Source organism: Danio aesculapii, chromosome 7, assembly GCF_903798145.1.
Source record: "Danio aesculapii chromosome 7, fDanAes4.1, whole genome shotgun sequence".
NCBI lineage: Eukaryota > Metazoa > Chordata > Actinopteri > Cypriniformes > Danionidae > Danio > Danio aesculapii.
Window position 1 is genome coordinate 23,063,016 of NC_079441.1, and position 23,070 is coordinate 23,086,085.

The 23,070-nt window shown below is 37.8% G+C and overlaps 1 protein-coding gene across 1 annotated transcript in view; it reads left to right on the forward strand.

The window, feature by feature from the left end:
- Positions 1-831: 831 nt before the first annotated feature.
- Positions 832-23,070, forward strand: part of shroom4 (shroom family member 4) — an 89,744-nt gene continuing 67,505 nt past the window's right edge. The window contains exon 1 of the mRNA XM_056461322.1: positions 832-1,091. Coding sequence (XP_056317297.1) covers positions 969-1,091 — 123 coding nt within the window. The 5' untranslated portion in view covers positions 832-968. The remainder of the gene's footprint in view (positions 1,092-23,070) is intronic.

The following is a 23,070-nucleotide window of genomic DNA, read 5'->3' on the forward strand; positions in this document are numbered from 1 at the left end:
AAGTCATACTTACATATGATTTCAGACCAAACATTCAAAGTATCATAGTAAACAAGATAGGGAGCATGTCACAAGTTGTCATTGAATGAGTATGTGAATATAAAAGAAATTTACTTCAATGGGCAGAAAACATTTGCTGGAAATATGCTGGTTCATTCCACTGTGGTGACCCCTGATAATCAGGGACTAAGCGAATGAAAATGAAATAATTAATAATCTAATTAGTAACTATTTTCATCAAGAATTATTAGTTAAGAGTTTCATCAAGAGTTTTTAGAATGGAATTTGTAATCTAGTACTTTAGACAGACTCTACAGACTAATTACATTCAACATTAGGTAAATTCTCTAACCGAGACTTGTCTAAAATGCTATAAAAATAGTTAGGCTACATGTTATATTGTAATTCTCATCTTTTTTGTAATCTTGCAGCTGCTGCTTGGTTTTAGTTTCCCCATTTTACTATTTAAGAAGAAAAAAAAATATTATTATTCACAAGTTGAAATAAGATCAGTTGATGTCTGGTCATTTAATGGTCTTTGGAGCTGTTTGTACAAAAACATCACGATTGGGTAACATTTCAGTTTGCCTCACTTGATAACCCACTTGAAGGTTCCCCTCCAGCGCAGTTCGCTTTTTTGGGTCAAGCTATGACCCAAGAGTTGATAACGAACAACTTTTCTGAGTTTTCCCAGACACAATGGACAATCCAGCGGGTCGATAAAGATCCCGCCTCTGATACAATTTCATTGGTCCGTTAGAGCGACGCGCTGTCCTAATTGGTTGTTCCGCCTGTCACTCAAATCAACTCCCTCAGTCTCAAGCACTTCCTCCGCTAACAGTCCACGGAGAGCCCATCACTGGCCAACCCACCGTCTGTCCCCTCATGCCCGGACTCTCCCGCTATCGTGATGAGGTTGGATCGTGACTGCATGGCGATCGGACGGAGCTGAAGGCACAGAAGTCAAGATGGAGACCGTAGAGCAGCTGGTGTCTTTCCAACACATCCATGTGCAGCTGAACGGAGGCGCTCCATGGGGATTCACTCTAAAAGGAGGACTAGAGCACGGCGAACCACTCATCATCACTAAAGTAAGTTTGCAAGAGTTACTAACTCATTCTACATGCCCGTGTTTGTCTTATCGATTACATCCAAAGTCTTGATTACATTCTGCTGAACGTGTAAAAGCTCTGTTTATGCTTGGATGGATTGTAACGGTGCATTGATGGAAGTTTGGGAACTTTCTGAAAACTTTGTGGCAGAAAAGTGGACATGAGGAGGATAAACCCATAAGACCAAAAGCATCCTTAAAGCTCTTGTTGAGTTGTTATGTTCACTCTTGACAGATATGAATTTCGTGGGACATGAATCAGTGACTTTTATAATAGATAAAAATATAAAGGATTGAATAGCCATTGTTTTCTTATGAGTCAATTTTACTTCACTAATGATTCATTATCTACACACTATCGTGTTTTTGTAGACCAGTAAATTGTACGCATAGATTAATCTGGCAGACAAATGGCAAAATATTCACAGAATAATCGTCCTAGTCAATGTATTCATTCAAACTAGCATGGCTAATATCAACAACTATATTAAAATATTTTGCATTAAATGTTATACATTTTATAAATGTGTACATTAAGTTGTCATTAAATTGTTAATTAAATAATGTTATTTCTATTGCATTCAAAAGTTGAGTGCATTGGAATTAGAAGTATGCATTTAATTCATAGTGAGAAACTTTTTTGTTGTTGGAAAGTAGATACTATGGTTGTGATACCATAAATTCATATTACGATACTATATAGGCATGGGCCGGTATAAGGTTTGACGGTATTGTGATTACTGGTCTAAAATATATTCTCTTTAAATGTCTGAGTAAAAAACAAAAACATTTTTCTCCTTTTGAACACAATTTATTTTATTTTGAGAAGCGTTTATAATATTTTGGAACAGTAAACATGTCAGGCTAAATAATTCAAATGAATCATTGACTTCTGCTGTCTTCATTAGTTTCAAAAACACAGATTTCTTTACAATTTAAAATGACATCTTTGGATATCTTTTCTGTAGGAGATACTGTTGTCCTAAAAAAACGTAAATAAAAAATCTTACACATACCTTAGGACGGTATTAAAGAAAATTTGGACGGTTGTAAAACCTTGACTTTTCCAACCGCGGTATACCTTGAAAACGGTTATCGTCCCATGCTTAATACTATACCAGCTGAAGTATCACGATACCAAGTAGTATTGCGATAGTGTAATTCATAACTCAAATTATAAAGAAAATTGTCAGAAAGACTATATTTTATGTTATAATAGGCCTACTTGAATTTGATTTATAATTCCCTAAAGACCAAAAGGGATTATTTGCACCCCCCTTCACCTAAAATGTATTCATTCTTTTTGTTTATTTTGTAGATAACTGACCAGCAATAAATGCATAAATAATAAAGATACAAATTATACCAAATGAAATTTGTTACAACAGAGCCTTTTCCCATCAAAATTAGGCTATATGAAGTGGTCAAAAATTGTTTCAATGTTTCCCGTTGCTATTTTGGGTTTTTCATCTTTTTTTTCAGTCTTATCTGGTAACAATCCAAAGTAATTCAAAGTTTCACTTTGTAAATCATTCTTTTGAAGAGATCGTCACGGTTGCTAATAAATCATATTAACAGGAACAGAAATGAACTGATTCAGATGTGTGTTCGAACTGAAACGTCAGAAAACGTGAAATGCACTACTACAAAAGACACGAATTCTACACTGTTTTGCAATTTTAAAGGGTTTCACAGATTATTCAAATAAAATAGTCTATTGTTGCACAAACGTGAGCATTTTAGTGACTTTTTCACATGCAACATTATCTATTGTAGATAAACCATTAATGACGATACTACTGTTTACAAGCTACAGTAGCACCGCCAATATTTTGGAGCCATAGTATCGCGATTAGGCATGGGCCGGTATAAGATTCTGACAGTATGATAACCTTGGATTAAAATAGAACGGTTTCTGCTAGAGATACTCGGATACAAATATCTTTTCTGCTAGAGGTACTGTTTTCCTAAAAAACTAAAAACTTAAAAAAAAAAAAAATTAAATTAAAATTAAAAAAATCTTACACAATTAGGAACGGTATTACAAAAATTTTTGGCAGTTTTAAAACCTTGACTTTTCCAAACCGCAGTATACCTTAAAAATGGTTATCGTCCCATGCCTAATTGAAATACTACCATAGTACCGGTAAACTGTGCAACCCTAGTAGATACGAGTTAATGAAAATCAGCTTGAAACAATAATGATCCACTTTATAGAGTTTTTGAGGTTTCCTCTGTGCACACCATGTGAACTTTTGTTACTTTTTCTCATCAGCTCATTAACTTCATCTTTGGTCTGTAAAACCAAATGGGACTCTGTTTTTACTGTGCAGTATTTTTTATGTGTGGGCCCGAGGGAGATCGAGAATTAGTCATGTTCAATAAATACATGATCAGTATTAATAAAAATACACTGTTTATGTGCATCGTCTATGCTAATAACTGAAACAGGAACTTGATTATTAAAATAGACACATTTTAATTTAGCCCACCTATCTCTTCAAACTAGACAGAAGTTAGTGCTGTCCTCGCAGGGAGGTAAAAGAACCATGTTTTATCCCCTCCTTCCACCCCCCATTTCCTTTCCAACGGCATTTGACCAAAAGTGTTGATTTATTTTTCTTAAATGAAGATGTTTTGAGGGGGGGAGACAGGACCCCCCAGAGATCACATTCCCAGACTCTGCCCCCTGAGTCAGCATGGAGGAGGGATTGGGTCATGAGGGGGAAGCTGGTATTTTTTTTTGTCTGACAAAAGGAAGAAATGAATTTGATTTGTGCCTTTTGTGCATGTCTCTAGCATGAGTTTACTGTTGTTTATGCTGGTCTACAAAACATCTGAGTCCGGTTTGGCTGTGTATTCTGTAAAATGTCTTTTCTTAACCCTTCTGTGCTTAATTTAATGTGCTTTAACGCTTGGCACTCTGCAGCGCTAACGTCTCTTTTATCATCCTGGGCTTTTGACATTTACATGACATTTGATCATTGTTTCTTACCTACAGGATCAAAACACATGCAAGAACATTGCCTTAATGATTTTGAGATAAACGTTGCTTGCTTGCTTGTTGAATGACAGATTCATAAATTACAGAGGTATGAGTGAGGTTTTAAAGCAGGCTGGTTGGTTTGACGTAAGGCCATAATATATACTTAAGGCAAAGTTCTTTTTTGTTTTGAAAATAACAACCATGCTATTAAAGGTGCTGTATGTAAGTTTTTGACTCTTCTAAACCATAAAAATACCATAGTATGTTTGCAGATATTTAAGAAACATCCTAAGTGAATATTCTTTTTATCTTAAAAACAGTGCTGAAGTCAGATATTCTGCTTTGAAAATGTGCATTACGTGCTGGAATGTCTGTGTTTGTTTTGGTCATTTAATCCTCCCACTGCCAGTTTAGCCAGTTATATTTCAGCATCACAGGTTGCCTTCTTGTGAATCGTTCAGTCAGGAAGAGTCTCAAGGCATGCGTCAACCACTGGAAATGCGACCTCTAGTGGACAGTAGCAGCCACCGGTTATCAATTAGCAAATAATCTAAACATTATAATCGTAAACATTAAGTGAGCAGGTTACATTGTTACCCCGTGTCCTAACAACACGCTGCATGAGAAGATCTGCAGTAATAAGCAATTGGGCTGTTTGCACCAGACGAAGCATGACAGAAATTTAAATACAGCCATTCAGAAGCACAGAATAGTGCACTCACTGCACTCCACCAAAATAGTAAGGCTTATAATCTAATTAATACTTATTAAACCTCTTGAACATTATTAAATGTACATGCTGAATTACTGATATGTGTTGGTTTGCACTGACTCACAGTTGAAAAGTTCAATTTCAAACGGTTTATTTTATTTTCAAGATTGAGGTAAACTATCTGCTGCTGCTTTCAGTAATATGGCAATAATTGTCATGTAAAATGGTATTTAAACTCTCATTGTTAGCATTTACCACTGAATAAAGCACATGTGGTGTACCTAAGCTGATCATTGTCAATTTAGTTGCAAGAATTAGATGCCGTTTCAAAAATATTAATTTCTGGTGTTGGTTAGGACAGAAACTCCTATTATTATGGAAAATATTCCTTCTATTGTGTACCGTTGCTTTTATTTAGAGCACGATTTGAATCAGCCTTTGTTGGTGTTGTCAATCTGGCAACCTGCTTTTGTGTGTTTTGAACCAGAGGTGCAATACCTAGTTCAACCACTCGGTGTCAAACTTACATACTGCACCTTAAAGGGCGATGATTAGAATAAATATGTAAATATTTGCTGATTTTTGTCAGTAATGCCGGTTCTGTAATAAATAGTAAAACTCAAAGGAAGCAGCATTTACTAAAAGTTGTAGTTCAAGTTGAAATAAAATCACACCGTAATTAAATCAAAGATAATTATTCACCAATTGTGACAGCTGTCATTAATTCTCAGTAAACTAAACTCTGTGTAGAACTTGCTGCTACTCCTGAAAGCACATAAAAATACCAAATTTAATATGTTTTTACTCCAAACTCTCTTCAATTGAGTGTTTGAAATAAGTAATTTTGTGAGATCATGTGGCTTCTCACACAGGATAAGGCACGCAACATATTTCATAGCATTCTAAACATTAGTAAAGGAGTTGCATGATTTATTATCAGGGTAATTATAATAAAAACTCGATGACATGTCATTGTCATGTGTTTGTTAGTCACATTGAATCAATGAGAGCAGTCAAATCTTCAGAATTTCTGGGTAAAGTCTAAATAGGATACACGGTCGGCCGGAAGTGCGATATGCACATCAACATAGAAGCATTTTTTATGACGCTCTATAATAATGATTAATATTTTTACAATACTGTGACGGTTGTTGTTAGGGTAGAGGTAGATGTTAAAAAATACTATTTATTGGGCAGTTTGATAGATAATCATCTAAAAATAAAAATAGTACCCTGTAGAACTATTGTTTTTACATTACTGTGACGATTGGGGTGGGGGTAGACGTTGATAAAATACGATTAATGGAAAATGTAATAAAATAATATAAATAATTTTTTTAAATTTCTGGCTGCAACCATATCTGATTTAGCAACAATCGAATTTCAGGTATATTGGGAGGTTTTCCAGGTTTTCTTTTTCCGGGTATAATTGTAGTTTTTGTGCAAGAGTGCCCTCTGGCCTTCGAATAGAGATTTACTACTGATCATATTATCGTGCTTCCATGACAAGATGTGCATGACAATTGCAGCTTTTGCTTAATTGTGATTTTTGATTTGATTTTGATTTATTTTTCATTGAGATTTTTTATCTCAAAATCAATATAAACAAACTAAAATACAGGAATTGGCTGTGGGTGAGAACTGTGGGAGTGAAGTGCCACACAGGTCTTGAGTCTCACGGAGGAATGTGGAAGTAGGGCTGAACAATGTATCATTTGAGCATTGATATTGCAATGTGTGTGTCTGCAATAGTCACATTGCAGGATTAGATTGTTTATTGAAAATAAAATATAAAGATATTATTTTTATACAATTGTATAAAAATATTAATTTAATGATGACCATGACATTTTTTTGTTTGACTGTTACATTTTTGTATTTGAATACTGTTAGACTTCTCAGAACATCATAAATTAATGTTTGTTTAACTTTAATTTTTGCTCCGTTGTATCCATATATTCTTGTCATTTATTATATTTTATGCAGATGCACTGCATAGAAAGAGACTTGATCACTCCAATCGATCTAAATTAATGAATCTTTCCAAATAGATCTGTTATAGTCAGATTTTTCCAATATCATGCAGCCCTATGTGGAAGAATAAAAAGAGGACTGATGATGACAGGAAGAAGAGAGAAGACCAGGCCTGGAGCTTATGTTTGGTTTTGCTTTGTGTTTAGACAGTAGTCATTTTGGGGGGTGATTTGTTTTGTTTTTATTTATTTATTACAACTTAATTATATTAAGTTGTGAAATTGTTTGCCAGTTCCCTGCCTCCATTTTCCCCTAAACTGTTAGTTTTGAACCCTAATACAAACACCAAACAACTTCCTTGCACAAAAGTTCATGGGGCTAGAAGTCAATTTTGAGCGGTTCGGTTTGTAACGACACTTCAGTATGGCAACCATAATTGTTTTCGCTCTGATAAATCTCGTTTGAAATGCACCCATGAACAAGAAATTTACTAGAGAAGATTTTCTATCAAAGAAGGCGGAGCCATAGAGCCACTCCTACAGTACCCATGACATCATTGTGCTTGACCAATAGTACTGTTTGAAGCAGTTTACTTCCTGAAGCCAACTTTTGGTGGAACTTTCCCTTGGTTAGCAGTTTCAAATATTTAACCTTTGTCTGGTTTTCTGAATTCACACTAGTTCATTCTTCGATTCACTTGAAGTAAATCGGGCCTTGGTTTTCAAGGAACTGGATCATGGCCGATCTGATAACCTCATATTCTTTGGCTGGACTTGTTAACCACATAACCTGAAACACATGCTTTGTCGGACACACGGCCCCTGAATCTGTACTCATCTGTTTCTACCTGCATCACTCGCTTGTGAGGACTTTATTTGGATGTCATCATAAATATGATATACAGAGGCTCCCTCAGAGCTGTTTCTTATTGTTTATATCTGCTTGCATGAGCCTTCTGGGGCACATGGCTCCAGCCGCTGCCTCTCACACTGATAGTTTTTCCATCTGATTTGGAGGCAAAGCACAACCTGCATGTTTGTCCTTTTTTCCCCTCATGGAATCTCTTGGCCTCTGATCCTATCTTCCAACTTTGCACCCTGAGGGCATTATTTTGAACCCCCCAGTGGTCTCAGCAGACATTTATCTCAAACAACAAACATAAAGACCTGATGCCCAAGGCCAGACACAACCCCCAGGTGTTCAACATGTGCTCAAATTAAAATCCCAAGATGGGTCAATGTGACCTCAGCCGGCAGTAAGAAAATACAGGACTTATCAACAACAAACAGTGGTTGGATATACTAGCCATCACTTGCGCTACATAAAAGTCTGAAAGTTGGAAGTTAAATGGGCTCAGATGTCATTTGAAAGTAAAGATCCCATTGTAGCTGAACATTTTTGGGGAATTCAAAGCAGCTTGTCCACTGCATGACAAAACCATGCCAGGCTTGTGATCTTCCAAATTGTGGTGAAAAATGCATGTAAACCATTTGTTTACAAGGAAGGCATGCTTGGGTATTTTCCACATTTGTGCCTGTGAAAGCCCCAGAAATTCTCAAAGGCTTTTAAATTGAAATTGGCATTGATTGGACTTGAACAACAGGCTGATTTATGTATAAAATCCTCATAGTTCCACCCCACACCACTTTGTTCATCATTCCTCCCTCACATTCTCCCTCTTTTTGTTCTCCCGTTAGAGTGGAGATGGAAACATTGTACTTGTGTTTCTGCTGTGAAGTTTATGTAGACCACATGGCACTCCAGTCATCCTTCTTTTCCCACTTCTAATCGGTCAGTGGAACTTATTCTCAGGCACTGAAGTTTTGAGGTGAAACAAAGAAGATTTTGGACGGAGAGATGGAAATGTTTTGCTTGGGCAATATGTTAATGTTTTTAGGTTTGCTGGTAGTTTGAACTTGCAGTAGAGCAGAACACTGACCGCCTGCTTTAGCTCGGAAGTATTTTTCCCATTTATTCCCTCCATATGCGTATCGATTTTAAGCCATGCACCAAACTAAACAGCTTAGAGATTAATCATCAACATTACTTGCTTCCAAAGCCAAAAAATATTTGAAAACCATAAAGGACCATGACTGTGTTCTTTGGTTTTAAATATTTTATGCAGAATTAACTACTCATTCTGCTCAAAATAATGATTAACCGTTAACCGAACAGGGCACGTTTTTAACCAATTAATGGAAGTAGTTAAATGATAAAAATATTATTTTATATGTCTTTGAAGCTAGAATGCATAAGGTCCGATCGACAGCAACACTCTTGCACAATAGACCAGTTGATTCAGTAGTTTCCTAGTGACATAAAAGGTTGTCCTTGTCACCAAAAAGGCAGTGTGGTGCGCCTTGCGTTTTTGGAATGGAAAGACGGTGTTCGGTGTGATCGGCCCCTGATGTGCAACATATTTGTTAACTGGCGGTACGGTAACACGTGCAACCACACGTGCCTATAGACGTGTTTTGCCAAAGAAGCAAGATGAAAAAAGGATATTGCTGGTCACAGTTTGACACAGATGAGTTGATGCCAAACCAGTGCTGATGCGTTGTCATAAACTCAACAAAAAGGCTCTTGATGATTTAGTGTACAACCAAACCAACCTTTTGCCATTTGGAAAATTACAGTTAATAACAGTTAAAGTATAGTTAAAGTCTAAAGTAGCCTACATTATCTACGGATCAAACAAATCCAAAGGTTTTCTAACCTAAGAAAACCTAATTATAACTCCGCACAAAACTTAGACTTTTATTTTATAGCTTATAAAACATGTATGCAAATTAATGCAATATCATATGTAAACAACAACATTGTTATATGCTATACTCTGAGAAACAAAGCCACGCGAGCTGTCACTGGGGTGGTACCTTTTCAAAAGGTACAAATTTGTACCTAAAAGGTCCATATTAATACCTTAAGGGTACATATTAGTACCTAAAAAGTACAAAAGATACACTTATTTCTGAGAGTGTATAGTAGCCTATAATTTACAAAAAAAGTCAACATATGAGCCTCATCATTGTCTTTTATCACACGCAGTACGCGCACATGAACTATGTGTGAGAGAGGAAATAATGGCCCGTTTTTACTGAGTGGTACGGTTCGGTATGCTTTTATGGGCGTTTCCACTGTCAAAAGGTGTACCAAACCGAACCGTACTGTACCACTTTTTTTGAACGCTTCTGGTTTAGAGATACGTCATTCGCTCACGCAATGAAACCAATGGAACCGCCACGTTTTAAATACACAGCCAAGAGATTACAGCGGAATTATGTATATACATATAATAACGAGCCATGGTCGACACTGGCTCAAACAAACCTTGTCTTGCCGAACAGCTAAAAAGAAGAGCAGATTTTACCCTGTGCCTCGTAGTTTTTTACGAGCCAGTCTGAAGCACGAGTGGTTTCGCTTTCTTGCTTGCGCTCGTCGCGCATCTATATCTGAAATAACAAACTTCTTGAGCTGATGATAGTAACGTGTGCTTAATTATTGACGTGCTTTTGAAACCTGATCCTGTCAGAAAGTGACAAACGCGAGAGTGACGCGCGAAAAAACAAAGGAGAAGTAGATAATTTTTTTCAGCAAACGTGAACAAACTGCCATGTTTAACTATTATCATCACCTTTTGGACTATTATGAACTCGGTATGATGGAATTATTTTCTAACAAGGCTACACGTACTGCTGAAAATTACAGACACATTTAATCATGAGAGGTTTGCACTGACTGTGGGCTATATTTCGTGTTGTTTTGAACCTAAATAAGGACTAAATGTATGCTGTGTGTAGTTCTTCTGTAGTTGGTAACAAATCGGAGACTGTAAGGGTCTGTATGTGATCATATATGTTCATTTATTTATTTATTTTAGATAATTACAGACGTTATAGTAGGCTATTTCGCGCTGCCATTGATCTGCAGTTATAATTAAATCATGTTAATAGAAAAGTTAGTAATAAACATTTATAAACAAGTGTTTATGTGTATAAAGCATCTGTTTTGAGAGAAGTGCTTCTCATATGATATGTGAACAACCCGTACAGCTTTATTGTAGACGTTTTCTCGAGCGAAAATGACATTGACTGAAACTTTCTGTTGTACACCACACCTACCAAAAGAGTACCATTGATACCCTTTTAGCAGTGGAAACAAAAGCCTGATAAAGGTGACCTATACCGACCCGTAGTGTACTGTACCAGTTAGTGGAAACGAGCCATAAAAGCACACAAGCATAAGGTAAAATCAAATGCCCAAGACGTAATCTTTAAACTTTAATAACTTATATTAAAAATTTTGACAGAAGCTATAAGAATTAGAGCGGATCATTAATTAAATGCATAGGCCTATTTTCCATGGAGCGATCGATATAAGGTAGCCTGCTATTTTTATTTGACGGGAAAAAAAACATATGATGGGGAAAAACACAGATGTCGGTTCTTAAAAAGAAATTCAGTTGGTGTGTTCGTCTTGCAATCTAAACTTGTAATTTAAGTGAAAAATCTCTAGGGCAGGACTATTTCTTTTATTCTTTTTATTTAGTTTATTCTTTATTTCTTTGCTGTTGGAAACACTGCAGGTGTGTGAATATTTGCTGTTATGTTCTGTTGTTAACATATTCACATGTTAAAATAAATCAGTATTTAAAATGCAATGTTTAATTTATCAGACACAAAATACACGTCGATTATTTTTAAAATTATTAAATTAGTTTGTTAATATTCGGTTAACCAGCGGTGGTTGTTGGTTGGAAAAATTAACCGAAAAGAGCATCCCTAACTCATTCCAAAGAATAATGCGAGTGAACATAATTAAACCAAAAAAGTATTTGCAATGTTACAACACATTGCAGTATACAAGTTGTGTTAGATTTCTCTCGATATACGTACACATGTATCACTATGAGTTGCCCTCTGGGGAAAATAAATAGGATTCCTACTTGAATTCATATTTTGCAGTCTATCTGGAGCCGTATTTTCCACTTCTACTTCCATTTTTATCATGGTTTTGTTTAAAGTGGGATTACTTCCCTATTTCTGTTATTCAGTAACCGCATACTTCTGTTTCTGGATTACTTCCCAAAGTTCACTCATATCAGTTTTGGACGTCTGCGTGGAGCTCATCAGTACCGAGAGGTAATGCTTCCTTCTCCCTCTGCTATTGCAATTGGATTTAATAGAGTAAATAAATTGTTTCTTCGATTCTTTTATAAAGGTTATTTGTTTCAAACGATGTGTTGATTGTGGTGAAGTCCACAGCTGGTTATGGGTGTGGGAAGGATCTGATATGTGACAGGAATGTGAGCTTGGCTCCCGTTGCCTTTGCCTTGGGCAGCGAGACTTTGATGGTGGGAGAGATATTGGGGTCTTATTGCCTGAGCCCCTCCACCACAAACACTCACCAGTGTTTCCACATGGTCTCTTAACGGAGCTGGGAGTGACAGGACTTCTAATCACTGAAGCATGTGTGTTTGTATTTTGAGTGAAAGCTTAAATGGAATAGAAAGGTTGTAGCGAGACCTGGCAATGAGGTTGTAATGATATATTTATCATGATTATGATCACTTTGGAATTGGATAATAATGGCAATAATTGTTTGAAATTTGATTTACTACACTATATTAGAACATTAATTCATGAGCTGCATTGACATTCAGTTCATGAGCATTTCACCATTGACATTAGAAACTGTCCTCGTGCAATTTGTTTACTAGAATATTGCCATAAAAGGTCAAATGTTTTTCCACGGTGTTTTCCAACTCTCAATTCCAAACTCTCAATTAATTGTTGTTAAATTTAATTAAGTTTCATCCATAATCCAACGCTTACTCAATTAAAGCTAGTCTAAATGCTGTTAAATGTATTCCTTAGTAAATAATTTTTTTGTTGTGATCCCTAAATTCACCTTGAACATACAAAACTGTATTTTGTTTTATGTAATTTTGTTTGCTATAATTTTAATATTACTATTTGCAACCATAATTAAAATCATTATCTGCATGTTAGGGTGCTTTCATATCTGTGGTTCGGTTCATTTACTCCGGACCAAGAGTAAAAATTATACATTGTAGTGCTTTTTATTATTGTGTACTTTTCACATCACATTGATTGCTTTGGTCCGAACCAGTTGAAAAGAACCAAAATGCAGTCATCGGACAAAATCCACATCACTTATTGGCCGGATGTTATTGAACATATTTCCTAAACTGCTTTTCGATTGGTCAGAATTAACGTGCAGGAAAATGCCAATGGAACTCCCGCAAGTAAACGAAATACTGACACAAAATGTGCTTTTTACTATAGAGGGACGACTGTGCTGGCTAGTTGTAATCCTGGTCATAGTATACTATAAAGTTTGTATACATCACTTTAGACAAACTATACATTTCAAAAATGAAGTGCAGCTGCGGCTGGAAAACAATGTTTAAATGCATTGCAAACAGCGAAGGCACATCGCAAGTCACTGAGGCGTGAATTCATTTTGCTAAACTGCGACATGGTCATCCTCCGGAAATATTACCAATGATCCATCAGGTAATGTTTTTCCCTCTCTCTGTTTAAAATTGTTGGTAAAGCGAGGTCAACAAATATTTTTCCTCCACATTCCATAATGCACAGCGCATCGCTCTGTGTTAGTTCAGATCACGTTCTCACCTCAAATGAACCGCTCCAGGGTTCGTTTGAAAGCGCCCCGAGACCACCTCTTCAAGGAGGTCTTTGTAGACTTGTTTTGGTCCGCTTTTGGTGTGCACTTGAGTACGATTATTACATTTACACCAGCCCAAACGAACCGCACCAAGAGAGAAAACAAACTCTAGTGCGATTCAACCAAACTAATTCTTCACATGAAAATATTAACACAGTATTTCCCCACCTAAACTTATCGATAACCAAAACTTAAAAGGCACCTATTATGCAGAATTAGTTTATACATTTTGTTTACACAAATATTTGTTGTGTACCCTACACAACCACCCAATTTAGATTAAAATCTACCCATTCCTTTTTTAAAATCTTTATAAATCATAAGCTGCCTCTCAGTGGAAGCCGTTTGGAGAATCTGTGATGTGTGACATCACACTTTTACAACCCTGTCCACAGCTGTAATTCACTACCGAGATAACATAGAGCCGCCATTTTTGCTCTGACAAGAGTGCCTGCCAAATTATTTAATTGTTCATTAGTTAGATTTACAAATTAACATAGTTGTCTCTATTTACTCCCACAATCTAGACAGTTTATTTATTATGTTTATGATAGGAATGTTCTTCTGATCTACCAAAAGTTGTCTATGTCTGCGCAAATCATTTTAAGAGTGCTTAGTAAATGTGTGTCAGTACAAAGCAGGTTTTGCTCAAAAGTTAGTCAATTGGAAATGTCAAAATTTTGCCCTTTCAAAAAGGGTGGTGAAGTCTAGTTCATTTTATAAAAATATAAATTCTGGTATTAATAATACACCCTCAGACCATTACAATACCCTGAGATAATTGTTCAGCAGTTAAGCAGTTAAGATGTTTTGCAGCAGTAAACATGTCAGGCTAAAAAAATCAAATGAATCATTGACTTGTGCTGTTTTCATTAATTTATAAAACAGAAAAACCGCATTTCTGCTGGAGATACTCTTGTCCTAAAAAAAATAAAAGAAAAAAATCGTACACATACCTTAGAAACCGTATTGCAGAAAATTTTGACTGTTTTAAAACCTTGACTTTTCCAATCCGCGGTATACCTTGAAAACGGTTATTGTCCCATGCCTAGTCCTGAAACATTCAAAGTCCAGAAAAGGAACCAAAATCATTGCCTAAAATTTCCATGTCGCTTCAGTGGTTAACTGTTGTCAGACAGAGCTCCAAAAACACTTTTGTGCACCAAAGACTGTAAAAACGACTTTGCTTACCTATGTCTCATCATCAGATCATGGTGTACATTTACTATGGGCAATAAGATGCTTGCGTGTTATGCTGCTGACGTACTAGTGCAAATAAAGTCATATTTACAGGTGCTGGGGAACAAAAAGGTGTTTATGGAGCAAAGTATGATAACAGTTGAACAGCTGATGTCATGCACTGTTTTGACAATGTTTTTGGTTCCTTTTCTAGACTTTAAATTTCTCGGGGGCATTGCTGTATACGGTTCATAAGTTGCTAGGCGACCATCAACCATTTTGTCTGAGGATGAAGCTAACAAAACATTGCTGTCACTCTGATACAAGTTTTATCTATGGAGAAAATTACATTTACTTTTTGGTAATTACATGTTCTGTGTTTGTCTGAGATAATAAGTCGACCGAAAAGTATATATTCCATACAAGCTGAAACTGACTGGTCAGTTCTTGAGACGTGACTCTCTGTGCGCTCGCAGCATTCATTTCACTGGGTCCGTCACACCGCTTGTGTGTGCAAGCCGCGCATCTCCATTGGAAAAACGAACATGCACAAACTCTAGAAAAGACGATATGCGAATGGTCACTAAAAGCTGCTGTCATTTGCGATCTCCAGCAGTTAATCTTCTTCTTTCACCTGATTTGTTGACAAATGGGTTGCGGATCCATTTTATGGCAGTTTGCGACTTCTTCATAGACGTCTTTGGAAAGTTTCTTTGCTAAGTGGAAAAGGCCCTGTTTCTTTCTTATTTTGCTGCTTGAGGGTTAAATTTGGGCGCTCAAGTGACTGAGATATAACTGAGAGAATACAGTCATTTTTCAAAATGAAAGATCAATCAGACTCTGTTAAATAAAACAGAAATAATTAACGATTTCGTATGCGGCCTGGTATCAATTGATCCACCGACCGATACCTGTCCTCAACCCGGTGGTTGAGGACCACTGCTTTAAAGTACTGATTTTTGAATTTGGACTGTGCCAGATTGTCACTGCTCAAATAAGCCTGTATGGCTATAATTATATCTTTTCCTAATTTTGATATAATTACAAACTTACCGTTTAACCTCACTGCAGCCTAATGGAGTCCACGTCTGTGGTCTGTTCTGGATTTTCTGTGAAGACACATGGTAAATGATAATCACGGAGTCAGTTTTCAAACTTCATCTGTGTTTTGCAGGGAACCCGACCACATCAAACACTCCGCCAAAAGCTTGTCGGCCAACCTTGTATCCAACATTTGGGCTCAACCAGCCGTCAAAACCACTCCAAAGTCCTCTTTGCTCTCAGGGAGGTGAATCTGGGGGAGGGGGATTGGTGTGTGCGGAGGAGGTTAGTCAAGGGGACAAGGTCACTTCACACGCATTACGACCTCAAAAGGCTCACTATGGCCCTATTCATAAACGGCAGGAAGCTGAAGGATGGCAGGTCCTAAATTGAGCCATCATGATGCCCCTCCTCTGGCCATGTCTTCTATGACAGTGATGGATCAATTCATGTTAACTTCAGTCCAGAGGTTGCTGGCTCTCTGACATCCACCATTGTCTTTTTCGGAAACGAGGCCTGCTATACGCGTAATATTCACAACTCGGGGTGATGTCAAGCATGACAGATTTGTGCACATCCGTGTTGCGAATAGTACCCTTAGTGTTTTTCTACACACACACACACACATTCATTTGATCCAACATCAACCAAGAGTAATTTATTGCCAAGTGCACTGGGAAGCGGTTTGATGTTGCTTTGATTTGCCTCACGTTGAACTTTGCTTGAACAAAGACAATATCTGCCCGTCAGGAGGCTTCTTTTTGGCTGCGCTTCAAAAATGGCTTCTCACCTCTTGAGCTTGTTATGAGAGCACACAAACACGGCTGTTTCTGGACGTGCATCAAAAGATGGAGCTTTTCCCAGTGCATGTCTGACGCATGATTGATCACTTTGGGATGTTTGTGGAAATGTCCACCAGCGGTGATATATGTTGTTCTGATCATTGAAAGAATGGGTATTTAAGTGAGTCGAGTAAGATGTACTGAGTGAAGAATGTGATCAAGTAACTGAACAATAAAGGCAGGTTGTTGATCTAAGTGTCATGTAAGTGATTAGTGGCGTATTAATACTGGCTGAGTGAGCGTTGGGTTTCCAATATGAATGGCAATTGATGTGATCTAATTAGGTTTTGATATGTGTGCTCATGTGCCCGGTAATTTAATCGCAGAACATTCTGTGTTGACACAGTCAGCAGCTGGGGTTATTGTAAGTGTAGTGTAGGGTTGGGTGGTGTCGACCAATTTGGCATCGTACAATGTCTAATGTGAAATGTTGCAATGGACGATGGCATTGTCGTGGGCTAATTAATTGAGAACGAATTAATTATTTGTAGCCTACCGTGTCAACTACCTGACCCGCATGGTCTTTGCTTTACCCATAACCAAATCATAAATAAACAAAGATAAGTAACACACAAATTGCCACCTGTCAATCACTTTTTCTGCAGGAATCTGGCATGAATAGGCAGAACAATCTGTGTCATTATAAAGGCATCAACTAACTTGGTTGATTAAAAAAAAGGTGTACAACCAACAGGAACCAACCGACAGTATCTGAGGTTTTCGCAAAAATTGCTAAGTACAAGCGTGAAAAGCGAAAGATTGAAGACTGAAGCTGTGACATGTTGCCTGATAGTATCAAAAGACCTAAGAGTCGTTAGATAGAGACAAGAAAAATTAAATATCACGTTTAACAACTATAGTGAGACGCAATCCAGTGCTACATCCTTGATAAACTGTCCGACGTGCACTGCTCTCTAGGGTTTTGCGCTCAAAGCACCCGCTGACTGCTGGAGCTCAGATGCGCGCATACGCTGCAGCGCATGACTGTGTGTATGTGGTCACATGATGTGCGTTTTCAGCGGTATAGTGTGGAAGGAGGGCTTTTCCGAAATGCTAGATGAAACACCAGTGTGGACGTGGATCGTTTTTGTTCTAAAATGGAATTTTAAAACTAAGACATATTAGTGTAAACGGGGCCTAAGTGTGTATTTTTCGTGATCTCTATCAACCATCGGCGATGGACGATGCCATTGTCTATTGACCCAACCGTAGTGTAGTGTAGACCCTTCTTTTATTGACAATTTTTTGATACATTTACTACTTTGATACATTTTAGCTTTAGATATATATATTAGCCAGAAACAAAAACAACGGTATAATTTTCTCAAGTGTGTATTCTCAGTGTACAATATATAGCTGTGGTGAAAAAACCTTCAAGAAATTGATTTTGAATCAATTCTGTGAATTTTTTTCTGAATGCATCGCTTTTGTCTCTTTAATTAAATCTGAGCTTAGTTTTTTAAGAGCAGATGGTGCTCTAGGCAAATTTTAACAAACCAAACGCTCTAGCAGAAGAAATCTTGCACACCCTTATTCTTAACTTTATTAATGAATATTTCAGTTCAAGTGGTATTGGTGAGGAATTGGATGCAAGCAGAGTACGACTGTTTGTAAAGCGGAATGAACCAGCAACTTATCCAGCATATGTTTTACACAGCGGATGCCCTTCTAGCTGCAGCCAAGTACTGGGAAACATCCATACACACTCATACACTACGGCCACTTTAGTTTAATCAATTCACCTATAGGGCATGTGTTTGGACTGTGGGGGAAACCAGAGCACCCGGAGGAAATCCACGGGAACACAGGGGAGAACATGTGTAAACTCCACACAGAAATGCCAACTGACCCAGCCGGGACTCGAACCAGCGACCTTCTTGCTGCGAGGCCACTGTGTCGCCCTGTTTGTATCATACCATAGTAAAATATACATTCACTCAAAGTCCTTTGAGCAACAAGAAAGTGTTTGAAACAAGTTATTTTTCAGATGTGTTTGTTTTTCTGTCATTTCTATCATAATCGTCTTTCCATAATCTTGGAAATAGTAGTAGTTAGCAGTAGTAACACTAGCAGTTATATGCATGTTTCATGTGTATTTTCTTTGAGCATTTATAAATTTATAATAGGACATTTTAAACTGAATGTTTTTAAACTACTAACTTTTATATTGTAATCTTGCATCCAGGACTTAGTTTGTGTGTTTTGTCTTATAGATTAACTTTCAGATTCAGTTCTTTTGGTGTCTCCGTGATCAGTCCATGTCCCCACTTGTCTTTGGCCAGTCCAACAGTTTGAGAAGTAGGTCCATGCAAACAGCATTTGGCGGTCAAGACTGTGAAGGCAAACAAATTGAGGAATGTGATGAAATGTTTCTCCACAGAAAGGCATTTCTTCTTCCTTGAAACCAAACACGCGCTGTAAATCTTGTGTGTGTGTGTGTGTGATGGGCTGAACTATTTTGATTTGATTTCCTTCTCCTTTTAATCATTCTGCACTTCATAAATGTCATATATTTGCCACTGCATTTCTCTCATATCTAATTTGTGCACACACATTTGTCACAGTCTCTCCTGCAGAATATAGGTCACTGGCTGTTGATTCAGTTGCAGTGGTTTGACCCATGGTTGTGTGTCACACCTTTAAAAGTCCCGGAGCACAATGGAACTTTAGAGTCAGTTGGGTCACAGCTCAACACACTGAGGTAGCAGCACTCTCTCATTTTCCCCCGGCCTGAGCCGTGAATGAAGCCTTTGTCACCCTCTCACTCACGCTGTCTCACCCACCTTTTCTCTCTCTCTTTCTCCCTCCACCCCCACTCTTCTGTCTGTCCTCATAAATGAAGGAGCTAAAAGCCAGCAGCGATATTCTCACCCACTCTGACCTTGAATGCATCCAAGGATACCACTTTTCCAGGTTGGCCTGCGTTCCAACGTCTTAATACTTACTTGGAGCCTCGAACCCTTCATTCCTCCATGATCTCCTCCACATCTATGGGATCAGGGCGGCTCAAGGACCGAGGTGTCCCAGCCTGCGCCGCTGACCTCATACACAGAAGGAAAACGTTCTGATAAGCACTTTGTTCTTAGCGGGGGAGCTCTGTTTCTGCTTTGCCGTAACGCTGAGGTGTTTTCTTAGCTCCAGATAAACCCGGTTTGTTTGTGTGTGTGTGTGTGTGTGTGTGGGGGGGAGATAAAGAAAACTTCAGTGGAGATAATGCATATGTCAGTCAGCTATCCAGTCAGTCAGTTGGGTTTTGTTGTCGAGTGGAGACTCAAATGCTTGTCCAACAGTAGACAAAGGCTGTGGTGCAGAGGAGGGGGGTTACGCAGGGCTCGCTACCTCATTCTTCTCTCTTTTATGAGCAGCAGAAGACTGCGACGCAAGGCTGGATGCTTGAATGCTCTCACTGACTGGCAGCTTACAGAGTTTTGAATGCAACAACTGCTCATCAGTTCCTGTTGTGCTGCCGAAATCAATGAGAAGATGTTGCGTAATGCAAAAATGATACTCAGCAAAATGACGTCTCAACTTCTTATGGCTTATGTTTTAAAAGTATGGTTTATCCAAAATGAACATATGATGTTCATTTACTCCACCTCAAACCACCCAGTGGATTACTTTTTTCACTCTGTGGAAAGGTTTAAGAAGGTAAAACTGTGGTACTTTGTGATTCATGATATGTATGTTGAATGAAGTCAATGGCTACCAACACATTTAGTTTTGTATAAATGTATACAGGCAAAATGATGGTCTTGTAAAGCAAAATAATTGATCTGTGTATGAAACTGAACATTATTTTTTATGTCACTACCTTTGGTTTATGACAGCTATGACAAGCTAACTGTTGCATTAAGAAGCAAATCAAACATTGATAATCTGTGAAAAAACTACTTGTACATGAATGCAACCTTTTAATACAGGTTGGAGCATTCAGCATAAGCACAAGTAAAACATTTTGATGAACAATACAATGTGGATCCTTTCTGCAAGCAAACCGCTTTAGTTACTAGTAGAATCAAAATGACCTGCAAGTTCTTTTAAAGTCAATGATGGCAAAAGAGACATTAAGTGAAAGATTTTACATAAAATTTGACTTGACATATGTAATGCAGCCCTCGCTAAAACGCAGTTCACCTTTCGTGGCCTTGCAGTTTCGCAGAATTTTTTTAGTCCAATTTGACAAGCTTTTTTTATAGCGCACTGTGTTCTGTGTCCTAATTGGCTGTAGACCATTGTTAATGAATCTCCTCTGTGTCTCCTGTACAGTACAGAATGTGTTCAGCTTGTCAAATTAACATAAATCTTCTATCGTTAGCAGTGTGAGTTCCAACAAGGATGCAAAAACTGTCTGCAGCAAGACTAACGTAAAGGGGGTCGCACACAAGATGCGCTGCGCCATGCATTTTAGAAATATAAACATAGGTATATATCAAGATACACACCTGCGCAGAAAGTCAGGGGCTGTCTACAGTGCCCAGTTACAACTCAGGGACACATATTTCTGCCATGCCACAAACGCTAATAGTTTCATTTTCAATAACATGCGAATGAGCGCGTCCGGTGTGTGTTACTTTGAACTGTCATGTGCATGGCACATACGGTGTGCAACCCCCTTAAGGATGGAGTCTATTTTAGCTTTATTGATCAGTGACTGCAGGTAAAAACATTATGTTGGATGCCAACATCATCTGCACAAAAGCTAAAAAGATTTATGAACCTTTTTCTGACAGCGATGAATGTTTGCACCTGACAACAGGTTTTTTATCTTAGATTTCTATAATACTGGACTTATTTTTTATTCGAAAATTTGAACTTTGAGAATGTTTAAACAAGAGATAAAAATGTGAACATGTTAATGCCTGTCTGAGAAGTGTATAAAGTGTGTAGTGAGCCTTAAAACATATATAATAATTATAAAAAAATAAAGCTGACTACTTCATGGATTTCACCTTTTGCGGGTTATTTTTAGAACGTAACTCCCGCGAATAACGAGGAACCACTGTATACAAAATAAATGCTAATTATATAAAACAAATGCATGCAAGAAAGTGTTTAATCCTTTGATAATGGGATATTGTGGCTAATTTGAAATCTGTGTATGGATATTCAAAAGAAATAAGTGTCAAGTGTTTCATTGACCTGGCTGATATTAGTCTGTCACATAAAAACATCAATAAAATATTTTTATTTATTTAAAATCCTTGTGTTCTTACTGTAGTATTATATATTCACAATATATGCAACATTGAATGAATTTCTGAATTTTTTTGAGAAGTTGACACCATTTATATTTTGCCTTTTTTAAATTAAGCTTTCGTAATATTTTGCCTTGTAAAGCACTTTAAGATGCAGTCCTGTATGAAAGGTCTTGTGAAGATATGCGGAAGCACACCAACAAGGCAAAAGAGTTTAAGTTCCCTGGAATGAGATGGGGAAGTTTCCTGAAGAGGATTTCGGAGGGAATGGCAGCTGTTAGGCCTCGTCTTGTGGAGGCCCGTGGCGGATTCTGGGCACTGTGGGGTTTCCAGAGTGACCCACTGACTCTGCTTTTGATTGCTGTGGAATGAAAGCAAAGCCTGGGATAGCGGTCTCTCTCAGTGTGTATATACTGTATGAGTGTCAGGGATGTTTGTGTTTTTTGAATGGATGTTCTGAATTGCATTCCCCCTAGATTTTGGCATTTGGTATTAATTTTCACATTGAATATGTATAAACACTTGCAGGGGAACAAATTGTTATGCAGTGAGCCTGTTGGGAACATTATTATGTTTCAGGCAAGGAAATACGCGTAATGATAAATGCATAGCATGTTTTTAGTTTGCCTGGGGGCTTAGATTTCACGTTTTGCAACTGGCTTAGTGAAATGTACACATATTTAAGTCTACATTTCCATTTGCTCAGTCTAGACGTTTAAAACTAAACTTGCAAGTAAACCTTTAGTAGACGACGTATAATTCCTCCACTGTCTTTCTCAAGCACTGCCCCCTATTTTTTCCATCGGTCCACATTCATTCCCACACATACAAATGACTTGCTTTCAACTCTTATTTCACTTCAGCTTCATGTTGTTTTTTCCGTCAGGATAAGTGTAGAGCAGAAGAGAGCCAAAACCCATGTTCCCCACACTTCCTAGATGTCTTCGTCTAGCACAGTTGCCTATTATCCCACACCTTTCTTTCCGTCTTTTCCATGGCCTCATTTCAAGATGGCGCATCATTTCCCGGTGACTCTTCATTGTTTCAAATCAGCTGTTGAAGACAGCTTAGTGTCGCTTAAATATTATATAATATGATCTGTGTAATGTTTTGGCAGCGAATGTACAGTAGTAAGTCTCCCTGTCATACACACACAGAGTCACCCTTATCCTCTGGAGCTTTTTGTCAGGCCGCGTACCTTTGGCTGCTCTCTGTTCGTGGTTTTCTGACTGGGGAAACCATTACAGGCGTTGATAAAGCAGCACTTGTTTTAAAGTGGTGTTCTTGGACAACCCTCCTTCCCGAAAGGTCCCACTGGA